Source organism: Xiphias gladius, chromosome 11 (assembly GCF_016859285.1).
Source record: "Xiphias gladius isolate SHS-SW01 ecotype Sanya breed wild chromosome 11, ASM1685928v1, whole genome shotgun sequence".
NCBI classification, from domain to species: Eukaryota; Metazoa; Chordata; class Actinopteri; order Istiophoriformes; family Xiphiidae; genus Xiphias; species Xiphias gladius.
Window position 1 is genome coordinate 26,869,036 of NC_053410.1, and position 26,745 is coordinate 26,895,780.

The 26,745-nt window shown below is 39.8% G+C and overlaps 1 protein-coding gene across 2 annotated transcripts; it reads left to right on the forward strand.

The window, feature by feature from the left end:
• Window positions 1-786: 786 nt before the first annotated feature.
• On the forward strand, window positions 787-25,664 carry pitx3 (paired-like homeodomain 3). Of its 2 annotated transcripts, none has more exons than XM_040139376.1 (4): window positions 787-970; window positions 8,908-9,025; window positions 16,691-16,896; window positions 24,203-25,664. In XM_040139376.1, exons 2-4 carry the CDS (start codon window positions 8,917-8,919, stop codon window positions 24,770-24,772), a joined length of 885 nt encoding a protein of 294 aa, XP_039995310.1. In that variant the 5' UTR covers window positions 787-970; window positions 8,908-8,916; the 3' UTR covers window positions 24,773-25,664. The 2 variants fall into 2 exon arrangements, with proteins under 2 accessions (XP_039995310.1, XP_039995311.1); XM_040139377.1 differs by lacking the exon at window positions 787-970 and adding an exon at window positions 3,639-3,671.
• Window positions 25,665-26,745: the final 1,081 nt, after the last annotated feature.

A 26,745-nucleotide genomic window follows, 5' to 3' on the forward strand; every position in this document is an offset into this window, starting at 1 on the left:
TGAGAGGCAGCTATCAACAAAGCAAACGGTAACAGAAAAATGACAAACAATAAAAAATGTTCAACCTCTGTGTTTGTGCAATTATTTCTTACCCATTGCAATATTCCTAAATTACTAAAGTGCAAATGTATTTGAAGTGTTTCAAGTTGTCATGTAAGTAGGATTCATGAAAAGCGCCTCCCTTACAGTTCAGAAATTTAGCCTTTTTCTACCATTTCCAGTAGGAAACTCTATTCAAAGTTTTTTAACTGCAAATATTCAGCAGCAAGCATGTGTACATTTGGTCTAAAAACATAGTTAACTTTGTTCAAAATGTCAAATTGCTTACAGGAAATTTTGGTTCTTACTGTTCCTTGAGGGTTCTAATTTTGCTTTAAAGTATGTTGTTGCTTATGTTTTGCTTGAACTTCAAAGTAAAATAGAAAAAATTTGGTTGATTAACTTTGGACATATAGGCCACCATTTATCAAGCCCCCACATCTTTACAATCCTAGATGACAACAGAGCAGGTAAAATGAAAAGCTGCTCTGTGGAGGCTGCATGCGGGGAGTAAAAGATGGAGAGAGTGAACTTCGTGTGTGTATGCCTGCGTGTGTGCCCCATGTGTGCACAAAGAGAGAGAGACAGAGAGAGAGACGGGGTGAGTAGGGGGCCGTCCTTTCTACAGCGGACCTGTCACACACAATATTTAGCATGAAGTCAACCCCCTCCTCCTCCCCCTCCCTCCCTCGCTATACTCTGTGTGGGGATCAAGCCTCACTCTTGCACAGCCTTCATGTCTGACAACACAGAGGGAAGAAGAAAAAGAAGAAGGAGGAAACTGACTGACTGACGCTTTTTTCTGACTTCTTAACGCACAGGGGAACTTTTTGTCCATGTCACTAGCAAACCTGAGGCCAGGACACCCATCAGCCTGCAGCAAAGCTCTCTGCATTTTCCACGGATTAATTTAACCAGACCGGGACTCGACGTAAGTGCAAATAACCGCACCTTTTTTTCCTCACCTCTCGCTGAATTATCTCTCAGTTTGTCCTTGTGCATCTGGTCTCCGTCCAGCATCTTTTCTTGTATTTGTGCCTAAAAGTTGACAAATTCTCGCATCTTCCCATAATACCAGCCGAGCTTGATTCTTCATGTACAAGTTTGAGTGCCAAAACCAGCTTTTAGGGCTCTGAATGTGGCGTGAAACGCAAAGAAAGGGGACATCTGAAGAGCCGGACTTTACCTTTGAGTGCGTGTCTCTCCATGAGCTGATAATGATGCTGATGAGAGACGACACATCAGACTAAATATGTGACGGGTTTTTAAAAGTATGAAGCATCTTCCATTCAGACAAAATAATGGACACAATATTGCTCCAAAGTACTCTTCAGTCAAAGGGTAAAGGCTGCGCAAAGGCTTCATCTGGTTCGCTCCAAATGTTAGGGTTTTACCCGTGTGTGAGGCCTGAGGGTCGGAAGCAGTAGAGTACCAACTGCGTGAAGCGGAGCTTCCACGCCCATGAAAAGTACTTTTCTCCTGTAGCATTGCACTGAATTATGATGTTTATAGCTCGGTATGTGTTCTCCAAAATTCTAGGACTTCGCCGAAACGGACGTTGTGAAAATATCCGGGACTTCACAAAGATTTGGGGATGTGGAGGAAAAACTGATAGGTGGCAGGTGGCTGCCCCGCGGACAGAAAAAACAGAACCGAGCGACCAACACACGCGCCGCACACACCCACAATAGCAGTCGGATCAATGCATATGATATTCGCGTCCAAATTACAAACATTATGAGGTTTTAACATTTGAGAGGTAATATTCATTCTTGAACAGCAGTCTGACGACAAGAACAAAAACAACAACAACAACAACAACAACAATAAGAGACATTTAAGGCCCACACCAGCGTCGTAACGGCATCTCACGGGCTTGGATGGATGGATTTTTTAAATAGCCGATATGCTTTTGGTTAAATATCAGTTTTAAAAATATTTTTTTATGGCTCAAGGCCCCTAGTTAGATTGGGGCTAATATATTGTTAAACCTGGAGCCCTTTCTGCCTTATTAGTTCAAAATAAATACATGAATAAAAATGCTGCCATTAGGGAAATTGAAAGGAAATGAATACACGAGTTGTAACCCAGAAGGGTTATCTTGATCCTCCATATTTGATATGTTTTACAATATAAAAAGGCCTGATCCGTATTTCAGATTTAGGCTATATGTTTCCTTTTACTGACGTATTTACATTCGTTAATTTCTTTAATAATATTAATAATAAATCAGGAAAAAAAATCAAAAATCAAAAGGCAAGGCAGATTCACTTTCAAGAACCAGCTGTGTAGATTTCCTCCAGCAGGCCATCAGTTAGTAGCCTCTTTTGCGTCTGGTCCCAGGTCAGGACATATGAAAATAAGATTGGTTTAATCGAGGTTCACGTTTGGCCGCAGGATCCAATATAAATATTTCTTTTAGTGGACATCACCCAACCGTTTTCAAAGAGGCAAGTCTGGAGGCCACGGCCTGCAGTGCTGAGAGCCCGGCAGTGTAATACAACCCGGTGCATCTATTAGTCAGGGAAATGCACTGGATATCACGTTAGTTCGTTATTAAAATCGTTCGTTATAGAAATCAACTTCATTGGTGGGATATTTCATTTAATTTGATCTTTCAACTGGCATAACTGCATGAACGCACGCAAGAAGAAGGCGATTAGAAATGCTGAAACAGAAATACACATTTACATACATTCAATATATTTAGTTCCTTTAAAAGCATGAAATGCGTAAAAAAAATAAATAATAAAAAATAAAAAAAAAACGCAGCGAAGTTCACATTCCTACAATATCGTCGCCTGAACTTAACGGAGCGTCAGTTAATAAAATCGACAATCATGATATCATCTGCACTTCATCGTGTTAAAACAATGTGCCTGGTTTCCCTGGGTTCATTTCCCCAATGGAGAGGATTTCCCACAAAGGAGATTTTTAGTACACGTGTAGACTGAGGCACCGCGGTGAAATACAGTTCTGATCCGCCGTAATAAATTCTTGATGTCGAACGGCTCTGGGTTAATCACTGCTGGGGACTTTTGTTGGCTCGCACAGCCAATTATTTCCCCGCTCTCTTTGCACGGAGGCAGCGGCTCGGCTGCAGGACTGCCTCGGCCCCACTCCCTCAATCATATGCAAATGGCTGTTATAGGAGGGCAGAAATTAACATCTACAAACATTGGACTGAAATTCCATCTGCCGCCTCCTCGAGGAGGTCCTTAATAAGTTCTCAGACAGCAAAGTGACACACATCTTAATCAACTCTTAATCCCAGGAATTAATTCTCCAAGCGTTTATGAATAATTCCCGGGCTAATGCCTGCAGTCCGTGGAAATGCAGGCAGGCTGTCGCGCGCACCGCCAGATGGACCCGCCAATCTCCCGAAAAATGAGAGGATTTTTGCCTCCATTACTATCATTATTATTTATTATTACCAAAGATATATTGTCAACGGGCGACTGCTTATGCAAAGCGGAGGCTCTCGTCTTGCTGTTGATTTGGGTCCATTTATGAACGGGAGGCGTACACACAGAGGCCCATGCTAGCAAGGTTTCAGGCCCGGTCTAAACCCGGGGGCTTCGCGACGGTGGATGCTTCAGTGCCACAAGTGCTACCCAGTGATATCAGCTCAGGTAAATCTGTGAATGCCGTCAACTTCGCTCAGGAGTTGCCTCACGGTGGGGGGGGGGGGGGGTCACGTTCCGAGGGAACTCAGCATCAGCACATCCAGCGTTCAAGCAATCGAGCGCCTCAGTGCTAGCTTGTGGGCCACACTGAGCTCGGGGTGGGGGGGTTGAAACGCTCTTGATTTCGGAAAAAAATCGTGTGGATCCCCTGGTGCGCTGTAGCAGCGAGGCACAGGCAGGGGTGGCTTTCGGGTAGGGGGAGGTCACTGACACCGTGTTCAGGGCAAAATGACTGGCTTGCATCACCCGCACTCCCCTCACTGCCAAGCCAGCCAACCTCTCAGCACCACATTGACACCAGAGCCCCTGTCCATCCATCACTGCCACAGCGGATATAGCCCCTGGACTGGCTCACATTCATATTTCTGACCAAAATACTGGACCTTGCTGATACTAGACCAGGGCTCTGCACTCACAAAGGGACAGCTGTTGCTCCGTCAGGCAAGTACCATGACCAGCCACTGTGACCCATTTGTGGAGGGTCTTTGATTTGAAAATGGCTCAGCACACATCTGCATGAAAGGTAACGCTGCCTTACAAAAAACATTAAAGATTCTACTTTTCATTTTAAAGAGTTGAGTATAACATATAAGCTGCTTGTGTGTTACTTGGTGCTTCTTTCCGCTGTACGTTTTTCCTGAGTTGTGCTACGTTCAACCAAGGGGAGCCTCAGTTTTGCCTCATTCAAAAGAACATCAGACAGTTCTACCTTTATTTAAAAAGAAGGCAAAAGAATCCTGCAGCAAAGGTGATAGCATGATGGTTAATTTGCCAGATTCATAACTTTCATGTAGCACTTGAGTGGAGCAGGCCATGAACATGGTGCTACAGCTCCATCAGATGAGGCTCGCTGAAATGTCAGAGCAGGGCCTTTTGTAAAACGCAAACACAAAACGACATAAATGTAAGATCAAGGATTCTCGTTCAGACACACAAAACTCTCGCAAAGTACTTGCAGAAAAGCCAATAAATGAACTTCACTTGAAATAGTATGTCACATTTTCTTGGTACCCTTTTGAAATCCAAACACCGACAATACATCAGGCTGTTATTGAGTCATTTTATTGGACAGAAGAAAAAAAACAAACAATATTTGTGTGGTTATGAACAAGAGGATAACGGGTCTTTCTGACCCACAAGTCAACTTTAACCCACAAATCCATATCCAGAGGCCTATTAATCCAAAGCACAACTACACAGAGGCAGTGTGCTTACTGATGTCTCTCTGCTGGGACACTTGACCTTGTCCTCAGTCTTACATCTTTTTTCCCAGGGATATTCTACTGTCAGCCGGAGGCTGATTTCATGTCTTCTAATCTTTTGTGAAATGCTCCGATCATTCTCACGGATGCTGAACAAAGAACAGATGCAAGTCGTTCTCTAAATCCTCCAGCAAATGTCACTTGTGCTAGCAGTGAAATATTAAATGTGCATTAGGCAGCATTTTTTTAAGACCTGAGATTTTGTTTGTCTGGCCAAAATAAGATGGCAGATGTGTTTGATGGAAGAAAATGTTGATTCACCTATCAGATGGCACAGATTTTCTGTGTTAATAAGGTGCTAAACCTTTAATCAGAATATGCAGGTTGGCTTCAGCGCAGCATTATGTTGCTTTGTCAGACTGACCGACACAATGTTAAGTGAGGGTCAGGAAGTGTAGAAAGGAAGATGCTAATGACTTACGGCAATGACGTTGTTTATGTTTGCGTTTGGCTGTGCCAAATTCAAATCATTGTAGTCAATGAAACAAAGAATATGGATTTCTGTGGGAACTGGTTGGGGAAAAACATGACGAAGCAACCTCTATTTGATAAGTGTTTATGAATTTTAAAACCCAGTTTAAGTGGACGATACATTTGAGATGATTACTGCAAGAGGTCCTTTAAAACTTGAACTTTTGCTACGCATTCATCCATTCAACCTGGTACACTTCTGGTACACTTGGTGTGTTTTCAAGATGTTTGGCCATCAGTAAGAAAAGTACTCTTTCACTGAATTCTTCAAATGTAAATGAAAACTGGAGATGCAGATCTATTTAGCAAAGATTTATAGCAAAACATTAAAATGAAAGATTTCATAGCACAGCAAAACAAGCCTCTAAATGATTGAACGTTCTTTAATCGAAAACATACAGTATTTCTATTATATTATTCCTGCAGGAGTCTTCAACATCTAACTTGATGTTAAAGACTCCTTTACCTGAGTTTTCAACAGGGCTGTAGCTACCATTTAGGACACCGAGGTCATTTGCTCAGTATTGTGACTGAGAATTTGGGTTTTTTAATGACCTGAAGAGGAGTTTACAGTCTACACTTGTACAGACGTTTCACATGGTGGGTTTTGAGGGGTGATCCAGATACTTTTGGGGCTAAATAGCTTGCATTTGCATTTAGACAAAAAAGTAAATAAAATTAAAATATAAAAGAAACAATGTAATAAAGAAGGTACGCATCCCTCCTGAATTCTAAATAAAAACAATTATACTCTGTCACTGGCTTGAAAGCTTTGATTCATCATGTTGTTTGTTCCTATGTTTTTAAAAACTTTCAGAAGGAGGATCCCACCTTGTTAGCTCTAAAAGCTGAGTGGCTGATAGCATATAAAGCACTTACTGATGTTCAGAGAGGTAAATAACGTAATTTCATCAACTTCAAATGGTGACAGTGATTCTGGTTCAAGAGTTCAACCAAACTGTACAATGTGTTGTTGTTGTTGTTGTTGTTGTTGTTGTTGGTGGTGGTGGTGGTGGAGGTGGTGGTGGTGGTGGTGGGGACTTGTTTGACACCATGCTATACCCTGAGCTCCCCCCTTCCCCCCCACCGAGGCTTCAGATTTATCCCCAGCAGAAGTCACACGTGACTGGCACACAAAGGACTGGCATGATGGCAAAAAGACCGCAGGGAAACACAACAAGGGAGCTCATTCTCCAGGGGCGAAGAGAGGTGAGGGAGAGTGACAAATACACTGCTTCCAAGTATAAAGCTCGTAACAACAATGCTGACTACACACAGAGGGACTGGCAATGTCCAAACAATCAACAGGGATGGTTAAACCCTCAATCAAACTCAGCGTTTGACTTTCAGGGTTGAGGTTTATCGCTCCTTTAAATCTTTGATGACATGGATTCATTGTAGTCGGCTGCAGTGTTAAGACTTTCGTCTAAACCTGTAAACTTTAGGTTTTACTTACTGATGTCCTGGGAAATGCAAGGCAAATATAAAAGGAGGCTATACAGTGACACCATGCTGAGATTGGGTGGACCGAGCCTTCACTCTTTGCCTGTTTTATCCCTTTTATTCCTCTATGTAAATACGTGTTTCCTACATCTACATCAAATGTGTATGTCTTTGCTTTTATTACCTCTTCTGTCCACTACTTTGCCAACTGAATCACTTGTAAATGTGACTTGACATCACATCACGGGTATAACATGATGAGGCAACGTTTGCTTTTTGGAGAAGAAACTTTTGACCTTTGAGGCTTTGTTTGCTACATTCCTTGCTGTCACCATGAATTATTCGACCAAACACACATAAAGTGTAAGACAAATGTAATGCTTAATTTAATGCTTCTCTTTGACTTCGTAAGCATTGTAAAAATCAGTATTTTGTGAAATTCATTGCAAACCTGTCTCAGCTTGATCAGAATGTATGTGCCCCCCAACATTTTCAAGGTGTTAACTGCTCTCAGATAAACAAACAACGTTGCTATTTTTGGGCCCCGCTGAGCAACAGTTCTACCTCACCAGCTAGAATTTGGCTTGGAAATGTCATTGTATATTTTACAGCAACAACTCTATTGCTCTCATGTAGCCCAAAATAGTCAATTCAGGGCAGGTCTTATTATAGCTGCTCATGTCAGGATCCTATAAAGAGATCGGGATTACAACCACATCCAGGGGTGAATGGAAAGATCAAGGAGAAAATAGAAACAGAATGCACCAACAAATTCAACAAATTCACACAAACCCACATCACGTGGAGTCTGTATCGATTTTGACAAACTGATCATTTCCCCAAATTAGGAAACCAAATCTAGAGGAAAAGAGGGTTTATTTTTTTCAGGTCTTTTTCAACTAAAAAGACATAAAAATATATTTACATTGATCAAGCAACAAACACATTATGATGAAACTGGTAATCATACTTTTAATGCAACAAATGAGCTAGAAATGCTATGTACGTTACAATATTATTAATTTACTAACTGTATTTAAAATAACCTTTTGTATTGTTGATCAAGACTTTATGATAGATTTTGTTATAATTGTAATTTTACTAAAAAGTAGTTATGTCCTTTTTCGCCTTAACTTTTTCATTTTAGGAGAATATAAACGGTAAACTGTGTGTGTGTGTGTGTGTGTGTGTGTGTGTGTGTGTGTGTGTGTGTGTGTGTGTGTGTGTGTGTGTGTGTGTGTGTGTGTGTGTGTGTGTTTTTAAACCAGAAAAACATGCACAGGAGGGAGTGGCAAAACCTTTTTTTTTTAGACCTGAGTGGGGTCTGCAGTTATTCTGTTAAGCTGTCAGGTTCCAGCAGTCAGTCAAAACCAATCGGAGGGTCAGGGCAGTCTAGATGAAGCCTGAGAGGCAAAACCCGGGCAAAAGGCACTGCTGGTTGTCATGGGCTTATCAGTATCGCCTCTTTGTGGAAGCTGGAGATTTTAGTGAGTGAATTAAACTGAGACTGTACAAGTGTGAAGGAAGGCTTCCGAAAAAAAAAAAAAGCAATCCTAGCTCATTACCGAATCAGCATGGCCTGCTGCTGTCTGAATATGAGCCTCCGATCACACAAAGTCATCCTCTAAAACCAGAGGGAGAGTGACATAGCAGAGAGGGTCCATTCAGAACGCGTCGTTCTGGGAATGTTACACAAATGGTTTGGCGAATAAATCAAATGTATCTTCCAACGAAAATATTATAACGGAGCATCATAATATATCGCATTGTAAATTGGTTATATCACAATTAGAAAAGGATTGTAGTAGTGACGGAGGACGTTAAAGTTATGCTCCGGGGATGTAGTGAGAGCATAATATAACGATGACACCGGTACGAATTCAATGCACTCAGATGGCTCACTTCGGCCGCATTTCGAGTGTTACACGCTGATGTGAGGTCGTCGGCCATGGGGCGGCTGCAGGATGAAAGCCTGACGTGTCTGTGTCTGTGTGTCTGTTCTGCAGAGCCTGGTTATGGATTTTAACCTGCTGACGGACAGTGAAGCCCGTAGCCCGGCACTGTCACTCTCCGACTCCGGGACCCCGCAGCACGAACAGGGATGTAAAGGCCAGGACAACAGCGGTCAGTTAAGTGCATGCATCTCTGTATCTGTCTGGAGTGATGTTACCTAGTCTTGATACTACTACTGCTACTACTACTACTACTACTAATAATAATAATAATAATAAAAAGAAGAAGAAGAAGTAAAATAGCTTTAATAAATGATGGACACAAACTGGCCTCAAACCCAACAGCGTGTAATTATCTTCTGCTTCAATAACAGAGTTTGCAGCCTGTAATGTCCAAGCTTGTTCTGCACGCTGGATCATACTGAGGAGAGCCTTTCCCACGCTGTGTAATCAGAGCCAATTAATAAAAAGAAAACATGCTACTGACTGTTGAGAGGAATTAAATTCAACCGCACAATCCATAAATCTACAGAGACTGGTCCTGAAATCCAAGCCTCTATAATTGCAGGGTTATTTGTGTCAGCTTCTCTGACGCTGTCTTTACCCAGCCCGAGCCGGAGGGCTGTAATAACATATAACTCATTTGACTTTGAACAGGAAAATTAATTGCAAAAGAGTCAAACCTACGTCTGACGCTCTCCGCCGCGCTTGATTGGATTCAGCACAATATAATTCAAGAAATAACGATCTCATTTTATAGTGATCGATTTAATAGTCTGTATTTGACCTATAGATTATTTCAATTAGCTGTATATGATAACAATAAATCATATAATAATTATCTCTTTGTCATAAAAGCATACGACTCAATGGAATGTACGGTGACTTAAGGTGAACTGTTGCTGACATACTCCATCAGGACATGAAAAAAAAGAGAAGCTAAATTTGCTTTGGAAATCGATTAGACCAAATCAGAAATCAAGGTCTATGTACCAGCTCTTTCTGGGACATTCAACCGCAGATCACGGCATTCATCAGGGAATGGATTTTGCTTAGCTGTCATGGAGGTGGCTTAGTTGTCTCGCGACCGAAATGTTTAATCACGTAAATGCCGACTGTTGATTGGTGGATTACTAGTGATAGTTCTAAATGAGAATCAGATGGAGGTCGTATTTTGTCAATTGTATTTCTTAACTGCTTGTAAGCTCTACTCTCTTCCTCTGGTTCTGAAAACTATTACATTAACTGAGCATTTTAGTTTGTCCAGTTTTGCAACATGACCGTGTGTTATATATTAATATTAACATTAATATTCACCTGGGTGGATTTTCTGAGCTCTCGCTCCTCTAACTTCCCCATACAGCATTTTAACCCACCCATCTATGCGTCTTTTTATTTCTATCTAGTGGTGTGTGTGTGTGTGTGTGTGTGTGTGTGCGCGATTGCGCGCGTGTGTTTATGTATGTGTAACCCAGGCTAATTGCCAAACTGTGGTTAGAAATCCAGTCCTAACAAACTGTCAAACACGAACTATTTTGGAAAGAAATGTGATGTAAAGAGGCTCTCACATTTCTCCTGCTGCACCATTCTTCTTAAGGAGGACTTCTGTTGCTAATTTAGTCTTAAAGAATTTAGTCCCAGAGACGACTCATTTGCTGTCTGTAAACCATTTCTGTAATGTCACCTTATTATAGAGCTTACATTTCAAATTGCTTATATTAATACCGAACAAGAGGCTGTCTGTTGGGAGAAGAAAAAGAAACAGATACAATTTTAACTTAAAGTCCTTACTTACAGACCTCTCAGTTGCATTTCTTTTTTAATTGATAGAAGGCTTTTATTTTGAAGGAATCCTAGGGTTCGGGGCGGGATGGTTACCCTATTATGAAAGCGTGGTGATGACGTATAATTATGTTAAATTGGGCAATTATTAATTTTTACTTGTATTTCAATCGAAATCCAATTAACCTGTTCGATTAATGAAATATTAATTTTCACAATAAAAGACTCAAATGTTTACATTATTGTTGAATTTGTGTACGTTTCAATAAAACAAGGCCTTGCAATAAAATGTGATCAAACATTAATATTATAATGAAATATTTTACAGTTAAAAACAAATTATTGGGATTTTTTTTCATTTCAGTATTTCAAGACTTAATGTGTTTAAATCTGACAACTGTTAGCCCAGCAAAATCCTGAATAATTCTGGGGTTCAGAATTTCTCCCGAAATATTTTATTCCTGGCAATGTGGGAAATAAGAATTTTAATTTTAAATGTATCTTTACATTTAAGGGAACAAATAAAATATATAATATAATATGATAAATAATTACAGATTTTAGAGACCTTTGTTCTTGTTTCTGGTCAGAGTTCTCTGAGAGTGGTGAAGGGTGCATTTGTGGTACTCCTGACTAAAGCATTTGTACAATCCTGGCAATGGCCACACAGAAGATCCCAGCGAATAATCATGTCACTTTATGAATAAAAATTGCAAAATAACTTCCTTTCATGAAGGACAATCCTTATATGAATATGTTTTCTTCAGTATATTTTCCTAAACCGTAGGCAACGATAGTCCTGAATCATCCATGATTTTGTTCTCCTCTTTAATGAAGACAAAGCACAACCTTAAATCTGGGTTCGGTAATAATATGACTGCCACACCTTACCACACTAAGTTGACACTTGTCCATGCCAACTATCTCACATCCATGACTGAATCACCTGAATGTGTCGCTTTGTAATAAGCTTTCTCTCTGAAAAAAAAAGTGCAGATCCTGTAAAAGCTGACTTTGAATTTACCCTTGAAAGCTCTGACCTGGACAAAATATATATTTGACATGCCATATGCAGTCATCATTGCTCTTTAATTCTGCATTTTGCTTTTTTTCAAGATGTTGAAAAGTGAATTGCTTGAGACCCTCTTGTAGTCATTCTCTAGATTAATGCACTCTGAGAAGCTGACCTGGAAGAACTTTGTCATGTTGGCGCATTGTCAGTCAGACTGCTCCTATTGTTGGTCAGTGCGTTGCTCTAAAAGGGCTGCCCTTTCCTCTGTATTGTGTTATAGACTTTGGCCTTAAGTGACAGCTTACCCAGTGTCAGTTTACTGCCAGATAACAGCCTCTGCCTGGCCCTCATTGGTTTTGCTGGTGGCCCTGTGGAGCCTCTTTTTAAACCCTGCTGATCATTTCGAACTGCTCCCAGAGAGCTAAGCCCTCACCAAACAGAGCCCAACCTGCCCCAGTCACAAAAGCTTGATCCAAAGGATTAGGTGGCAAACTAATTTCACTTCTCTCTGTGAGGTCCTCAAATTGTGGGAGTCAAATCTGGCAGAGAGGAGCCCTGGCACACATAACATGAATGTGTGGTCCTTTAAATCCATATGCTGAGGGCAAGATGCACTCACCTGCTGCTCCTTCACTCCTTTGAACGTCATGCAGTATATGGATGCATTCTCTCTTGGAAGCATCTTACCCATGCTTGTCATTTTCCGGCCTATCGGATAGAGGGATTTCAGATGATGTTTGATCTGACAATATTGTCTAGTCAGTTTCAGCAGGGATTGGATAGTGTTGATCCAGGGTGAAAGGTGTCAAAGTAATGTGCTGTTTAAAAGATACAGAATGTGTTAGCTTTTAAGTGCTGACATTTCAGCTTCTCTATGCAGAATCCTGCCAATTAGACTCTAGAGGGGCAAGAGCAGGGTTCAAATGTTCTCCAGAATAGTTCTACTTTTAGATGGTACCTGTCTAAATTTTAGAAATTCTCAGAGTGTGTGTATATACTTTATTAATTAATTGAATGGTCTCATCACATGCTACTGGTAACAATTTATCTTACAGGTCCAATAGTTTCCTCATAATTTCCTAGAAAGGACCTGATATGGAACTGTAATTTCTTAGTTCTTTGGAAGTACTATGACATTTGATACTAATTATACAGTGCAATCAGAATTTAGTAGACCTCTTCACTTTTTTTCACATTTTGTTATGTTGCAGCCTTATGCTAAAATTGTTTAAATTCATTTTTCCAACATTAATCTGCACTCAATACCCTATAATGACAAAGAGAAAACAACATCTTAGAAATGTTTGCAAATTTATTAAGAAGGAAAACAGAGATATCACATTGACATAAGTATTCAGACCCTTTACTCAGTACTTACAGCCTAATTACAGCCACTAGTCTTCTTGGGTTTAACTTGACAAACTTTGCACACCTGGATTTGGGGATTTTCCTGCCATTCTTCTCTGCAGATCCTCAGAAGCTCTGTCAGGTTGGATGGGGACCCTCAGTGGATTGCCATTTTCAGGTCTCTCCAGAGATGTGCGATTGGGTTCAAGTCAGGGATCTGGCTGTGCCACTTAAGGACATGCAGACTGAGGTCTTGGGCGCTCTGGACCAGGTTTTCATTAAGGATAATCCCTTTACTTTGCGCTAATCAGTTTTCCTTCAACCCTGACCAATCGCCCCCGCCAGCATGATGCTGCCACCACCGTGCTTCACCGTTGGGATGGTATTGGGCAGGGGCCCTGATTTCTTCCAGACATGACACTTAGAACTGAGGCTGAACAGTTCAATCTGTGTTTAATCAGACCAGAGAATCTTGTTTCTCAAAGTCTGAAAGTCCTTTATGTGCTTTTCTGCAAACACCAAGCATCTTTCATGTGTCTTTCACTGAGGAGAGGCTTCCGTCTGGCCACTCTGCCATAAAGCCCAGATCAGTGGAGTGCTGCAGTGATGGTTGTCCTTCTGGAAGTTTCTCTTCTTCACACAGGATCTCTGGAGCTCAGCAAGAGTGACCTGGTCACCTCTCTTACCAAGGCCCTTCTCCCCTGATTACTCAGTTTAGCTGGGCGGCCAGCTCTAGGAAGAGTCTTGGTTGTTCCAAACTTTTTCCATTTTTGTAGCCTTCCCCAGATCTGTGCCTTAACACAATCCAGTCTCTGAGCTCTGCAGGCAGTTCCCTCAACCTTATGGCTTAGTTTCTTCTCTTATATGAATTGTCAGCTGTGAGACCTAGAAACAGAAGATATAGAAAGGTGTGTGCCTTTCTAAATGATGTCCAATCAAATGAATTTACCACAGGTGGACTCCAATCAAGGTGTAGAAATGTCTCAGGCATGATCAAGAGAAAAGAGAGCACCTGAGTTAAATTTCATTTGTCATAGTAAAGGGTCTGAATACTTTGATTAAATTTGCAAACATTTCTATAATTCTGTTTTTGCTTTGCCATTATGGTGTACTGAGTGTAGATTAATATGGGAAAAATGAATTTATACAATTTTAGCATCATGCTGCAACATAACAAAATGTGAAAAAAGTGAAGGGGTCTGAATTCTTTCTGAATGCACTGTAGGCAAAATGGAGACAAATTTTCAGTTGCTATATATACACTTAATAAAATCCTATTAATTTCTAACTTGATTAGCCCTCCTGTTGTGTTCCAGTCAAATTTGTATAATTTACAAATATTCTGTCTGAAAAATGTATCATACACAGACACACACACACACACACACACAGACCTCTACACTTGTTTGTCAAGCAATCGTTCGCAATTATCAGCCAATCATGTGGCAGCAGTGCAATGTGTAAAATCATACAGATACAGGTCAGGAGCTTAAGTTAATGTTCACATCAAACATCAGAATGAGGGAAAAAATTAATTTGGCATCAACAGCATGAATCCGTGGACCCAACCTGCCTCGTGTCAACGGTCCAGGCTGGTGGTGGTGGTGGTGGTGTACTGGTGTGAGGAATGTTTTCTTGGACACTTTGGGCTCTTTAATACCAATCAATCATGGTTTGAATGCCACAGCCTGTCTGAGGATTGTTGCTGACCATGTGCTTCCCTTCATGGCCACAGTTTACCATCTTCTAATGGCTACTTCCAGCAGGATAATGCTCCATGTCACAAAACAAGAATGAGTTTTTTTTTCTCTTTTATTATCAAAAAGCTCACGGTACATCTTACATATTCACATGCTATTTACATGACAGATTTTGTACATAAATACTTACAGTGCTGTACAGAAACAAACGTTTGCCCCCAGGGTATAAGCAATACCCTCTCACCTAGTGTTTGTCAAGGAAGACATAATAAAGTGAATGCAAAACTAAAAGCAGTAAAAACAAATGGACAAAATGAGACGGAAATTCAATAAATTTAAAGTAAAATAAATCAAAAGTGAAGTAAAATAAAATGACATGAAATAAAATAGTCAAGCTAAACTACAAACAAAACAAATCTAAACAAATATAGATCAAACATCAAAATTTTAAAAAGCCCTCTGTTGGCTGCATACATGGTCCTTGTGTGCAGTTTTATGAAGTTTATGAGTAGTTTCCACCTGTCAATCTCCTTGTTTTCATGTAGTGCATAGTTCCTGGAGGTGTAGATGACGTGTACTTCAGTGGCTGGTAGAACAGGAGATTGGCAGCATGAATGTGACAAATCTGCAGAAATGATGTGATGCAGTCATGTCAACATGGAGCAGAGTCTCAGAGGAAAGTTTCCAACATTTTGTGGAATCCAGGCCACGAAGAACTGAGGCTGATTTTGAGATCAGAGGGAGGAACTACCCTGTATTAGTAGGGTGGTTGAATAAAGTGCTTGGTGAGTGTACATTCACACAAACAAACCTTAACCCCCTTTCTGCATTTCCCGGGAACCCCCCATGGGAACCAAACCTTTCAGACAAAATATTATAGCTATGGGAATACTGTCATTATTGCAAATAATTGCAACATTGTTTCAAGCATAGAGCATCTGGTATGTAAGGCTTCCTTGGGGCCACATTTAAGTCTGGCACCACAATTGCCAAGAATGACTCTGTGTGAGGCTCTTGATCAGATAAATGATCATGACACTGGTGAGGAGGAGAGCGGACAGGATGAAACTGACTGTGAAGATGCGTTAGAAGAGGAAGTGCCAGAAGTGGAAGACAACACATAATGATCCAGACCATGTGAGAACTGATGAGGAAAAATCAAATGATGAGGAGGAGGGCCATACTGAGCCTGTAACCCTCCAGTCAAAGAATGGGAACATGTCCTCATCTTCATCCCCATCTGAGAGGACAGGCAGACTGTCAACTGAGAATGTTTTGGGATGACCCCAGGACGGAAAAGGTATGCCACGTCAAATCCTGCTTTGAACTGTTCCTGATGGAGCCAATCAAAACATAATCTTTTAATTAGCTCCACCTCAACCAGCAACAACACTGAAATGCTGCTTACACATTTAAATGTCAGTAGTAATAATCCAGTGATTCAATATGTGAAATAATATAACACGTGAAACAGGTCATTTACATTGTGGCAGTTTTAAAGTAAAAGATCTGAATCTCAATGACCCTTTCTTTTTCCTGATTCTTACAAACTCAAATAAATGATTGTGCAAATGCCAAGATTACCATCTAAGAACACTGTATCCATTTTCCCTGTAAGTAGCACTAAATTACATACATTAGTCCTTAAACAGAGAAATAATGGTAAAATAAAGTGTTACTATACTTTTAACAACACATGTATGTGGAAAAAATACACAAGATTATATCATATTACTACACCCTTTAAGTATTACTCTGATACAAAAAGAATAGTTTTGTGAAAATGTTTTTTATAATCCCAATTTTGGGTTAGTGGGGTGAGATGGATTACAACAATCTCACTAACATTACTAATTACTATGTGTCCAGTTGTCTGAAGGTTTTGTTTTGTTCTTACTGGTGTATCCTGTTATTCTGTCTACTCTTATCTATCTTCCTACCTAAGAGCACCTCCCAGTGTCCTTATGAAATAAGTCTTCTTTCTGTGTGTCTGCAGACACAGAGAAATCCCACCACAACCAGCTGGATGAGTCCAGCGCCGAAGACAGTTCTCTGAAGAAGAAGCAACGGAGGCAGAGGACTCACTTCACCAGCCAGCAGCTCCAGGAGCTGGAGGCTACCTTCCAGAGGAACCGCTACCCTGACATGAGCACCAGAGAGGAGATTGCAGTGTGGACCAACCTCACTGAGGCACGGGTCAGGGTGGGTACACACACTTTACCATGGTCTCTCTAGAATATACAACCCTCCTCTCTGGTTGAAGATGCGATAACCAGTTAGGTGTAATATTTGGTTAGAATGAAAGCCTACAGAATAACAGAACATGGTTACACACAAATAATCTGAGAAGGGTGGAAATTTCAGTCTGTTGTACATCAGTCTGTACAACACTCTGGTCTAATGTTTGCCAGATTTCCACGACATTTTGTGTGCATATTTGTGGTGCCCCAATTATGATTCCTTTCATGTAGCACCAACATTGGGTGAAATTTTACACTTGTATCCAGTGCATATCAAAAATGTAGTGCGGAGATTGTCAAGAAATTTAGGGAGCACATGTTCCCCAGTGGATGAAATCTTTCCATTTTAGACACATTAAGCTTTTCTCTGGTGCAAAGGTGACATATTTGTAGAGGACAAAGCACATTCAACCCCCAAAGGATTTATCTTTTGGATTTTAATTCATTTTAGTGATCCCATGGCCTGACCTTTAGTTGCACCCTCAGCAGCCTCATTCATTGAATGGAGTCAGCCAGTATGCTACTGCAGATGGTTGTCCAGGCTAAAATTTTGCCTCAACACAAAACTACGTATTCCAGCAAAAAGCTGCGGTGGCCAGTCACATACAAGCAAGCTCAGATTTCTGGTAGTTACTTTGTAACATACAGTAAATGCTGTATTTCTGCTGTTTTTCCTCACAATCATTGTAACAAAAGATAAAATAGTTGTCACTGTGATAACTTTCCAGAGTTGTAAAATATTGTCTGGGAATATTACAAACCAGTGTTTTGGCTGTGAAAATCCTTTAAATGCGTAAATCTGTTACTCAGTGCTTTTAAAATAGCAGGGATTTACATTTTTTTTTTTTTAATGTTGGACTAAAGCTGTTGATAAACAAAACTTTGTGCAATTTTAAAAATCTTAAAATCTGTCTAACACATTATAAAAGATTATGTAAAGACTACGGCCACCACATGGAATTGAATGTAATATTATTGTCACAAGTTTTCCAATGACCATCTACTCAGTTCTATAAAATGTTGAAACATGCCCTTCTCATTCCCAAAGCTGAATACTGGTCCAATGAAGGCCCTCAGTGAGATTATATAAATCAGTTTCCAGGGATGTAACTGCAGAGAAATATATGATTACGACATGGTTAAAAAATACAAGAATAAAAATATTATTTAATGTAATGAGTAAGATGTTTTATTCCCTTCTATCAAAGCTTCAGTTCACACACTAAACCCAAATGTCAAAGGAGCAGGAGAATGTGCCCACACCCAGTGGTTTGGTCAGTGTAGCTATATGGAGCAGGAGGACACACATTCTGATGAATGACAAAACAGTCGCTGGCCTGCCTGACAAGTAATGGATCAAATTAATGTTGGCTGGATGAAAGGTCACATAGCGCACACTCTTGGTTGTTATTTTGAAAGCACAACAGACAACCCATTGTCTCATTCCTAATATCTATCAGTGGCCGTTCCAACCCCTGCATGTAGGCTAAATTCCTACATGCCCAAAATACTTCACCTGTCAGCTTGATTCATGTGATTTGTCAGAGAGATGTTGCTAATCATCAAAGTTGCAGCGTGACGGGACAGATTGAAAACACTCAATTGAGGGTCTCAGGATGGGGGGTGTCATATTCTGTACAGACTGTAAAGACCTTGAAAGCAAATGTATGATTTGTGATTTCAAGGCATATGAACTTCACTCGACTGATACATTTTTATCAATATTACGTAATGGAACAGTCAGAGTATGAGTATATGTGTTCTTGTATACAGCTCCACTGTATCAGCTAAGCTTTGAGCTAAGTGCTGACGTCAGCATGCTAACATGCTCAAAATGAAAAAGGTTAACATGCTGATGTTTGCCAGGTAATATTTACCACAGTCACTATTTTAGTTTAGTGTGTTAGCATGCTAACATTTGTTAATTAGCATTATAGGTGCAAAGTACAGCTGAGGCTAATGGGAATGTCATTAGTTTTGCAGGTATTTGGTCATTAATCAAAATATTGGACCAAGTTACATTTTCCTGATGCTGGAGCTAGACGAAGAGTCAGAGTTGACCAAATGATATTACCATCCCTGGAGCCATGTTGCTAGCCTAGCCAAAAAAGTGGAATAACATACAAAATAATCTGCATTACTTTGTGCAAAAATATTTTCACTGCAGATTTCAGGGAGTGATAGTGGACCAAAACTGTTTGGTGAGCATTCCTTTTTGCATTGGTGGTTACAGCACTTGTTTAAGCGTAAGTAAAATTCAAAATGTATTCAGCTCTTTGACACAAGGCAAAATAGTACCAGGTGTGCTTAGCCATTATACAAAATGTGATTTCAAATGGGAGCAATCTGTTCTAGCTATACTAACACATCATCTTTTTTTGTATGGGAAACATGATGATATATTAAGCAACCCAATTGCCCACAGAAACACTGAAATACATTCAGTTGCAACATTTCTTACTTAATGAATCCTGCAATATCTGGTCACAAAAACTACAGAATACTTATGGTATGGTTAATTAATTGTAATTTAAATTAACAATGAATTAAATTACCTAGTGTAATGTGAAAGGTCTTACTCGTACTGACAAACCCACAGTCAATAAACTCATTTTACGCTACCTGTCCAGCTAACAGACAGAATTAGCGACTAGTTGGTGAATATAGTGGAGCAATGAGTAGCACTTTTTCAGAAATTTGTGGAAAACTAACTAGGGCTAAAAGAAGAGTAAATACTGCACTTACACTCATCAGGTGGTTAAAAATATGACATCCAATGGATTTAATGTGGCTGTGAATGTGGTAATAGTTTGCTAACAACTATGTCAGGTGTTGTGTGTTCAGCCTTTAACGCAAGTGGACAAAAATTAATTAATACAGATTTAAGGTTCGGCAACAAGTAGAATGTGTTACTTCCACATTCAAGCCTAACCTTACTCTAGATAAATGTCGAACTACTTTCTGCCCTGGCACTAAGCACTTAGATTAGACAATGTTCCAGCAGAGACTGGACTGATAATCAAGGGTCATAGTCTTAAAATCAAATAGAAAATGTATTTTTGCACACGTTTAAGGTGATGTTGTGTAGCATAGATGTATATCCCTACAGTGCGCTGACATCACCGAGGACACTAGCCTAACCTTTGAAATGAGTGCCTGAGTTATTTATACATTGAATTTTCAATTTAATTTAAATTTACATCCAATGCATTATCAGTGCTTTTTAAAAGAAAGTATTCTGATTTCAAAAAGAGACATTTTCTATCAACCTCTTGGCTCCCTTCTCGTCCTTTGGTATGCACCTGGATCGATGGGTGAGTGTGAACCCAGTGATTTCCTGATTTTAGTTGTATTATTTTCCTTCTTATTTAGTCTTCATTGTAATGCATTTCCCTTCTTTTCCATAAACAAATTAGTTGATTCTTACCAGATGATCTGTAAAGAAGAGTTGATTATTGAAGTTGAAAAACAAAAGACATAAAAAACAACTTGAATTTACCACAAATCGGTGGTCAAAAGGATTGTGGCTACAAACCAAAGAACAGAGGCTCCATGACAACTCAGAGCGCTTCTGCATCAACTGTTTCAATTATTCTCTCAATCAGCTAATTGCAGACTGTCCAAAGAGGAGTGTCTATGCCCCCCACATTCCAACAACAATTCGTCAATGCAACCCCGACGATAATTTATCAATAATTAATGACTACTCTTCCCATATTTTATTATATTTATGCATAATTAACCAAAATAAACATTTATATCAAAATTATTAGTTTGGCTTCGATAGTCTCCTTATCGTGCAATCATTTGACCATTTCACAGAAGACATTAATGTGGCTGGAGAGGAGCCACTGAATAACTTTGAGGTTCAGCGTTTCCCACAAACCTTCATGCAACAAAACTGGGTAGCTTCTGTCCTCCAGCGTGGGATTTCCCCTGCTGTCACTGAGTTGGATGGGAAACTCAGAGTCATGCACTTTACACTCATATTAATGATCAACAGCATTCTGTTGCCTAAATAACAGAGGATTGGATGATACACAGCATGTATGCCAAGGGAGCAGAGAGACGGCTGAGTATCAACACAGGAAATGCCTGTAAAAATGTTATGAGCATTGATGAGATAAAGCATTTGATACCAAATTATTTCAATGGAAAACAAATATACAAGTGTTAACATATGACCAGGAGGATTCTGTCAGATACTGCACGTTCTTTAGTATCCACAAATGAATGATTTTTCTAGTTAGAGCAAGATTTTGTCCAGAATTTTACCCGCAGAGGCATAGTTTTCATTTCTAAAGACCCCCAATTCGATTTTCCACTAAAGCTTTAATCCACTTCATATCCTCCAAATATAGGACCAAAAAATGACAAATGTGAAGATTGCCCTTCCCTGACATTTCTTTCTTTGGGATCTCACTATTCAAATAAGTCAATGATTAGTTTTAATAAGCCTTGCTTAATATGACTGTTTGATGATACACTTCAACTTTCTGGGATCATTATGTCAAAAATTCCGAACACACATGCATACAATATTATAGAAAGTTTTTGAGAGGAGTTGGGATACTGTCACTGGATGTGAATTAAACTTTACTGACTCCTGACTCTTTTTTCTTAAGGAAAAAGTCATTTGAAAATAACTTCTTCAGTCACTCTATTTTTCCTTTGTGTGCAAAATACTATTAATCTAAATGATAAGTGAAGCTCTGAAAGCAGCTCGTGTCACTCGACCCACTAATGCATTACTGACTGCACTGTGTACAAGTCACTGATGTCACCTTTTTTTTTCAAATTTTACTTCATCAGTTCACTTGCCTCTTACTGTCATTTGTCAACTTTCAGACCAAACTTACCTCGTCATCCAGGACTTCCCAGCAGCTTTTAATGGTGTGTGTATACTGCATGAGTCTCCACAACTGCAATTTAACCCCTTCTACCTCGGCAGATGTACAAATGCATATTACACACATAAGCTTAATGCAACTTTTAGAACGTCATTTTTAAAGTTCAAAGTTAAACTTAAACTATGATTTTTTTTACAATGTGGGTCTTACTTTCGTACTTTTGGTCATCATTCCTACTGTGCTGTCACACTTTTCAGGTTATAGTGATGTGTAGGCTCATCACTATGACCTCAAAAATTTTATATTTACTCTTTTGTGTAATTATTCTTGACAGAAAAAAATGATCAACTTTAAAGCCACCAAGTCTACAAAAAATGTATATTGGCCTTTTAAAAGATTGTACCATGTGTAACTTAAAAACAAAACAAAACAAAACAAAACAAAACAAAAAATTATACTTCATGTCCACAACACCCATGCTTTAGAGATGTTGCTGTGTTCCCAGATCTCAACAGATACTTTGGTCACTACAGTGTTGTCAGAGCTGATGGAGATGGTAGGAAAAACTACTCAAAATAAGTTGTAGTAAACAAGAATTAGAGGTCCAAGCACTGCAAGTGCTGAAACCCTCTTGGACTTGTAAGGCTTATTACTTCAGAACCATACTAGCTGGGAACAAAATTTCATTACTTTATTCACTGGATTCTGGTTTTCCACCATTCAGGAACAGGAACAGGAACAGGAACCCTCCCTGACTGCACGATATTCCGCCATTTTGAATAATGTCCAAAACTTTAAAAAGTTTTCACAGCCTTCAAATTTGACCTAATCTTCAAAAAATTTGAGCTGAGCTGCACAAAAGTTATTACTTTTGATATTTTAATACACTGTTTTATAGTTATACATTTTTAAAATGATGTCAATAGAGCCAATTTCACTTAAAATTTCATAAATTAAAATTGGTTTCAGGTATTGTAACCAAATTTGATGTAGATGTTTGGAACCTAGCTCAGAGCTTTGCTGCACGGTCTTCTGTCTCTAGGGATTGCCAAATTAAATGAACGTCAGCAAGTTTTCAAAACTTTTAGCAATACAGCACTCTTCAAGACTTCAAATTGTTAAAAATCACCAGGGCGCAGAGACTTAGTTCTTTTTGCAACACATCTTGCGATATGTGAAAGTTTGCGTCACTTGCAACTTATGGTCAGATACAGTCCTTCACTCTTCTTTTTTCAAAATTTGCATAATCAATTAACTCTCAAAACTCCCAAAGTATTTGTTTACATGCTACCAAAATTGAGTCACAGATTGTTTAGAGTATGAATAGGAAATATAAAAAGAATTGAATTCCAGTTAAAATTGAGGATGTAGTGACATTAAATGTTTTAGTGTTTTATACATGTATTGTACAAATTACACTGTGATTACACTTCATGAAAGTCTCAAAGAACTTTTCTTAGTTGATCACAATTGCGAAATTTTTCTGTGAGCTTTTTATCTGTAAAATTGAAATTTTGGTGAATATTTAAACTTCCACTGCAGTAATTGTCACTGGCTTCTGTTGTATATAATTTTACCCCTGCACTAGCTAAGCTGATTGCGTAGGTGCACTAGGTTCTTGGTTCAATTCCAGAAGGGTACCTGTGCTCATTTTCTTTCATCCTCTCTAGCGCTTGACTTTCTCTGTTGTTGACTGGGTATTAAAGGCATAAAAGGCTACTAAAGTAGTTCCCCCTATTCCAAAAACTCAAAATGGTATACACTACTTTACTGATTGAATGTAGAACTCAGTTAAAGTTTAGCGTTCATCGCTGTCAGTGTAAGCTGTCTTGTCCTGATGGTCTAGTGATCTGGACATATGGCCTGTGACAGCAAGGTCACCGGTTTGAGTTCAGCTCAGCAACTTTGGTATGTGCATCTTTTTTGTTGTGAACTGTGTTGAAATTCTGTGTATAATTTGTATATGTCAAACAATGTGTTGGAACCTACTTATCACCACTTCTGGCTATACTTTTGGTTTAAATTCTAATGAAAATCCCCAAATAAAAATCTAAATTTTTTTCAAAGTTGGAAGAATATTTTTTAATAAATTTGAAGGGAATCAGTGAAAGCTATAAAGGCCTTGAAAACACATTTTCACAATAAAGCTTCTCACTATGGGTGATGGGATCCTACATTTATAAAAAAATATACAAACACATCTGCCACATTTGTGGTTATTTCACATCGGCGATATCCATATTTGTGTTTTTCTTTTTCTCAAAAAATTGAACTGTAACTGTAGCTTATGTCATGCATATCTCAAGTTACTGAGAAAAACTTTGAAACTTCGATTTGAAAACTAAGTTTTTAAGGGCCTGTAAGGGGAGCTCCAAATAGCTTTTAAACTCAAAGTGTTTTTCCCTTTTGCTTCCCTAGGTATGGTTCAAGAACCGACGTGCCAAATGGAGAAAGCGGGAGAGGAACCAGCAGGCAGAGTTATGCAAAAATGGCTTCGGTGCCCAGTTCAATGGACTCATGCAGCCTTACGATGACATGTACACAGGCTACTCCTATAATAACTGGGCCACAAAAAGCCTAGCAAACAGCCCGCTCTCTGCTAAGAGCTTTCCGTTCTTTAACTCAATGAATGTAAGCCCACTGTCATCCCAGCCCATGTTCTCCCCCCCCAGCTCCATCCCCTCCATGAACATGGCCTCTAGCATGGTGCCCTCAGCAGTGGCTGGAGTTCCCGCCACTGGGCTCAACAACCTGGGCAACCTCAACAACCTCAACAGCCCCACGGCGCTCAACTCGGTAGCAGTGACTGCAGCCACTTGCCCCTACGCCACCACAGCCAGTCCCTACATGTACAGAGACACCTGCAACTCCAGCCTGGCCAGCCTGCGGCTCAAGGCCAAGCAACACACCAACTTCGCATATCCGGCAGTGCAGAACCCTGTGTCCAACCTGAGCCCCTGCCAATATGCTGTGGATCGACCAGTATGAAGAAGTAGCGCCAACATGACCCCTGACCCAACCGACCAGCTGTAAGTCCATTAATACCCAACTTCCCAACTCTTCAGTTTCATCTCTAAGCTACCAGATGTGCTGCAGACTGGTAGATCATATTCTGGTGGTACACAGTGAGAATAATCATCAGAACTGATGCAACAAATAGACATGCACAGATGGACCACCACACTTCAAAGGAATTCTCTCCTGTTTGTGAGACTGTCACTGAACTGACCAACTGTTTCAAAGGATTTCTAAAGATTATTATCAATTATAATTTTTTTTCTTCTTTTGAACTGCATGATTAGAGTAAACGTAGAAACCAAGGGTAAATAAAACATGGATGCTTCAACTGGACTGGTGGTCAACATCTTGGCCCAAAAACATCAAATGTGATCTTTGCTACTGCGCAGGAAAAGGGACCTGTGGTTGCAATGCGGGAGACATGGAGGATGTATATAATGGACTTTTTCTGTTTTGTATGTGACAAAAAATATATGAAAATGTAGTACTTTAAAGATGAGAAAAGCATGGTCTTCAAAAGCAAGGCCCTAAGTTGATGTACTATGAGCACATCCTTTAGGAGCTTTACACTTTGTTGTGAATTCCTCACCCCTCGGAAGGTCATAGGTCAAAGGTCAGCTTGGATGGTTGAGACGAGGGCAATACTGGAAAGTGAACACACCCTAAAGTGGTTAAAAAAAAACAAACAACAATTTACACACACATATACCAGAATATCAGCAAGATTTTGCAAGTAAAACTAAAAAGCCATTGAGTATATAGATTTGTGTGGTGTTAAACAAAGGGAGTCCATGACTGTAAAAAATGTATGTAAGAGTGCAGTTGTTACAAGAAAAAATCAAGCTTTTTTTCCTGGTGTAGCCTGCTTTGTCTCATTAAAGAACCAATTAAAGGATCCGTTTTTATGAACTACAAATGGACTTTTACATTGAACAGAACAGTTCAAACACAGGTTCACTCCCAACTCGTCACATATGGAAACTTGGTCAGGGTCCCTCTAGAGTCATTTTTCAATGTGCAGGGTAGTCCCATAGACTTCCAATGTTCTCTGCTGCATTGAAAGTTGACACATGAGTCAAGCAGACCGCAGCCCTTTGTCTACTTACATACATGGGGTGAGACCACATTGTGGTTTTGAAGTCACAGTGAACATTTTCTGTATTAAACCACAATCTTTCCCTAACCTTAACCAAGTGCTGTGAGAGTCTAAAAAGAACCATAAAAACTTTTAATAATGCTGTAGTGTGCCCTGCACATTGAAAAATGACGCTAAAGGGGTACCCAGTGTGTTAAAGAGTGACGTCAAGGGGTTTTGACCAAGCGTCAGTATGAGATGAATTGGGAGCGAGACCTTGTAGAACAGCTCATGTCCTTCCATATCTCCAATCTATAGCCTATGACATTAGTTGGTGTGACACAGGCCAAAACATGATGTTCTCACAACAACGAGCACCTCCCCATGGAAACACCGACTCACTTCCATGGCAACACTTACGCAACTGTGAACGAGAGTAGTAGGTTGGAGGGAGAGAGATATAGATGTTCCCAATGGCTGCTCACTGATATGTTTGACCTACACTCCAAGTGGTAACTGCAGGCTATCCAGTAACACAGCAGGAATTCACAGGGGCTGAGGCTGAAGCAGTGCGCGGATTGCATAAGGGCCTCAAGGTGCGAGGTGTCCCAGCGGAGCAACAAATAAGGGTTTAGCAGCCCATCGATCCCCATCAGCCCCTGCAACTGTTTATTGCTCTGACATTTCCACCGTTGTTTATTTTTTTTAAATCAACTTCTTGGTAAATTCTACAAAAGTCACAGTTTTAATCATTAACTGTAGCTTCTCTTAAATATCTTGTCATGAGGGTGGAAAGGTCTCAACATTTCGACCAACCAACAATGAAATTCTGCTGCTAATGCTACCGCCCAAATTCTATTGAAGATAC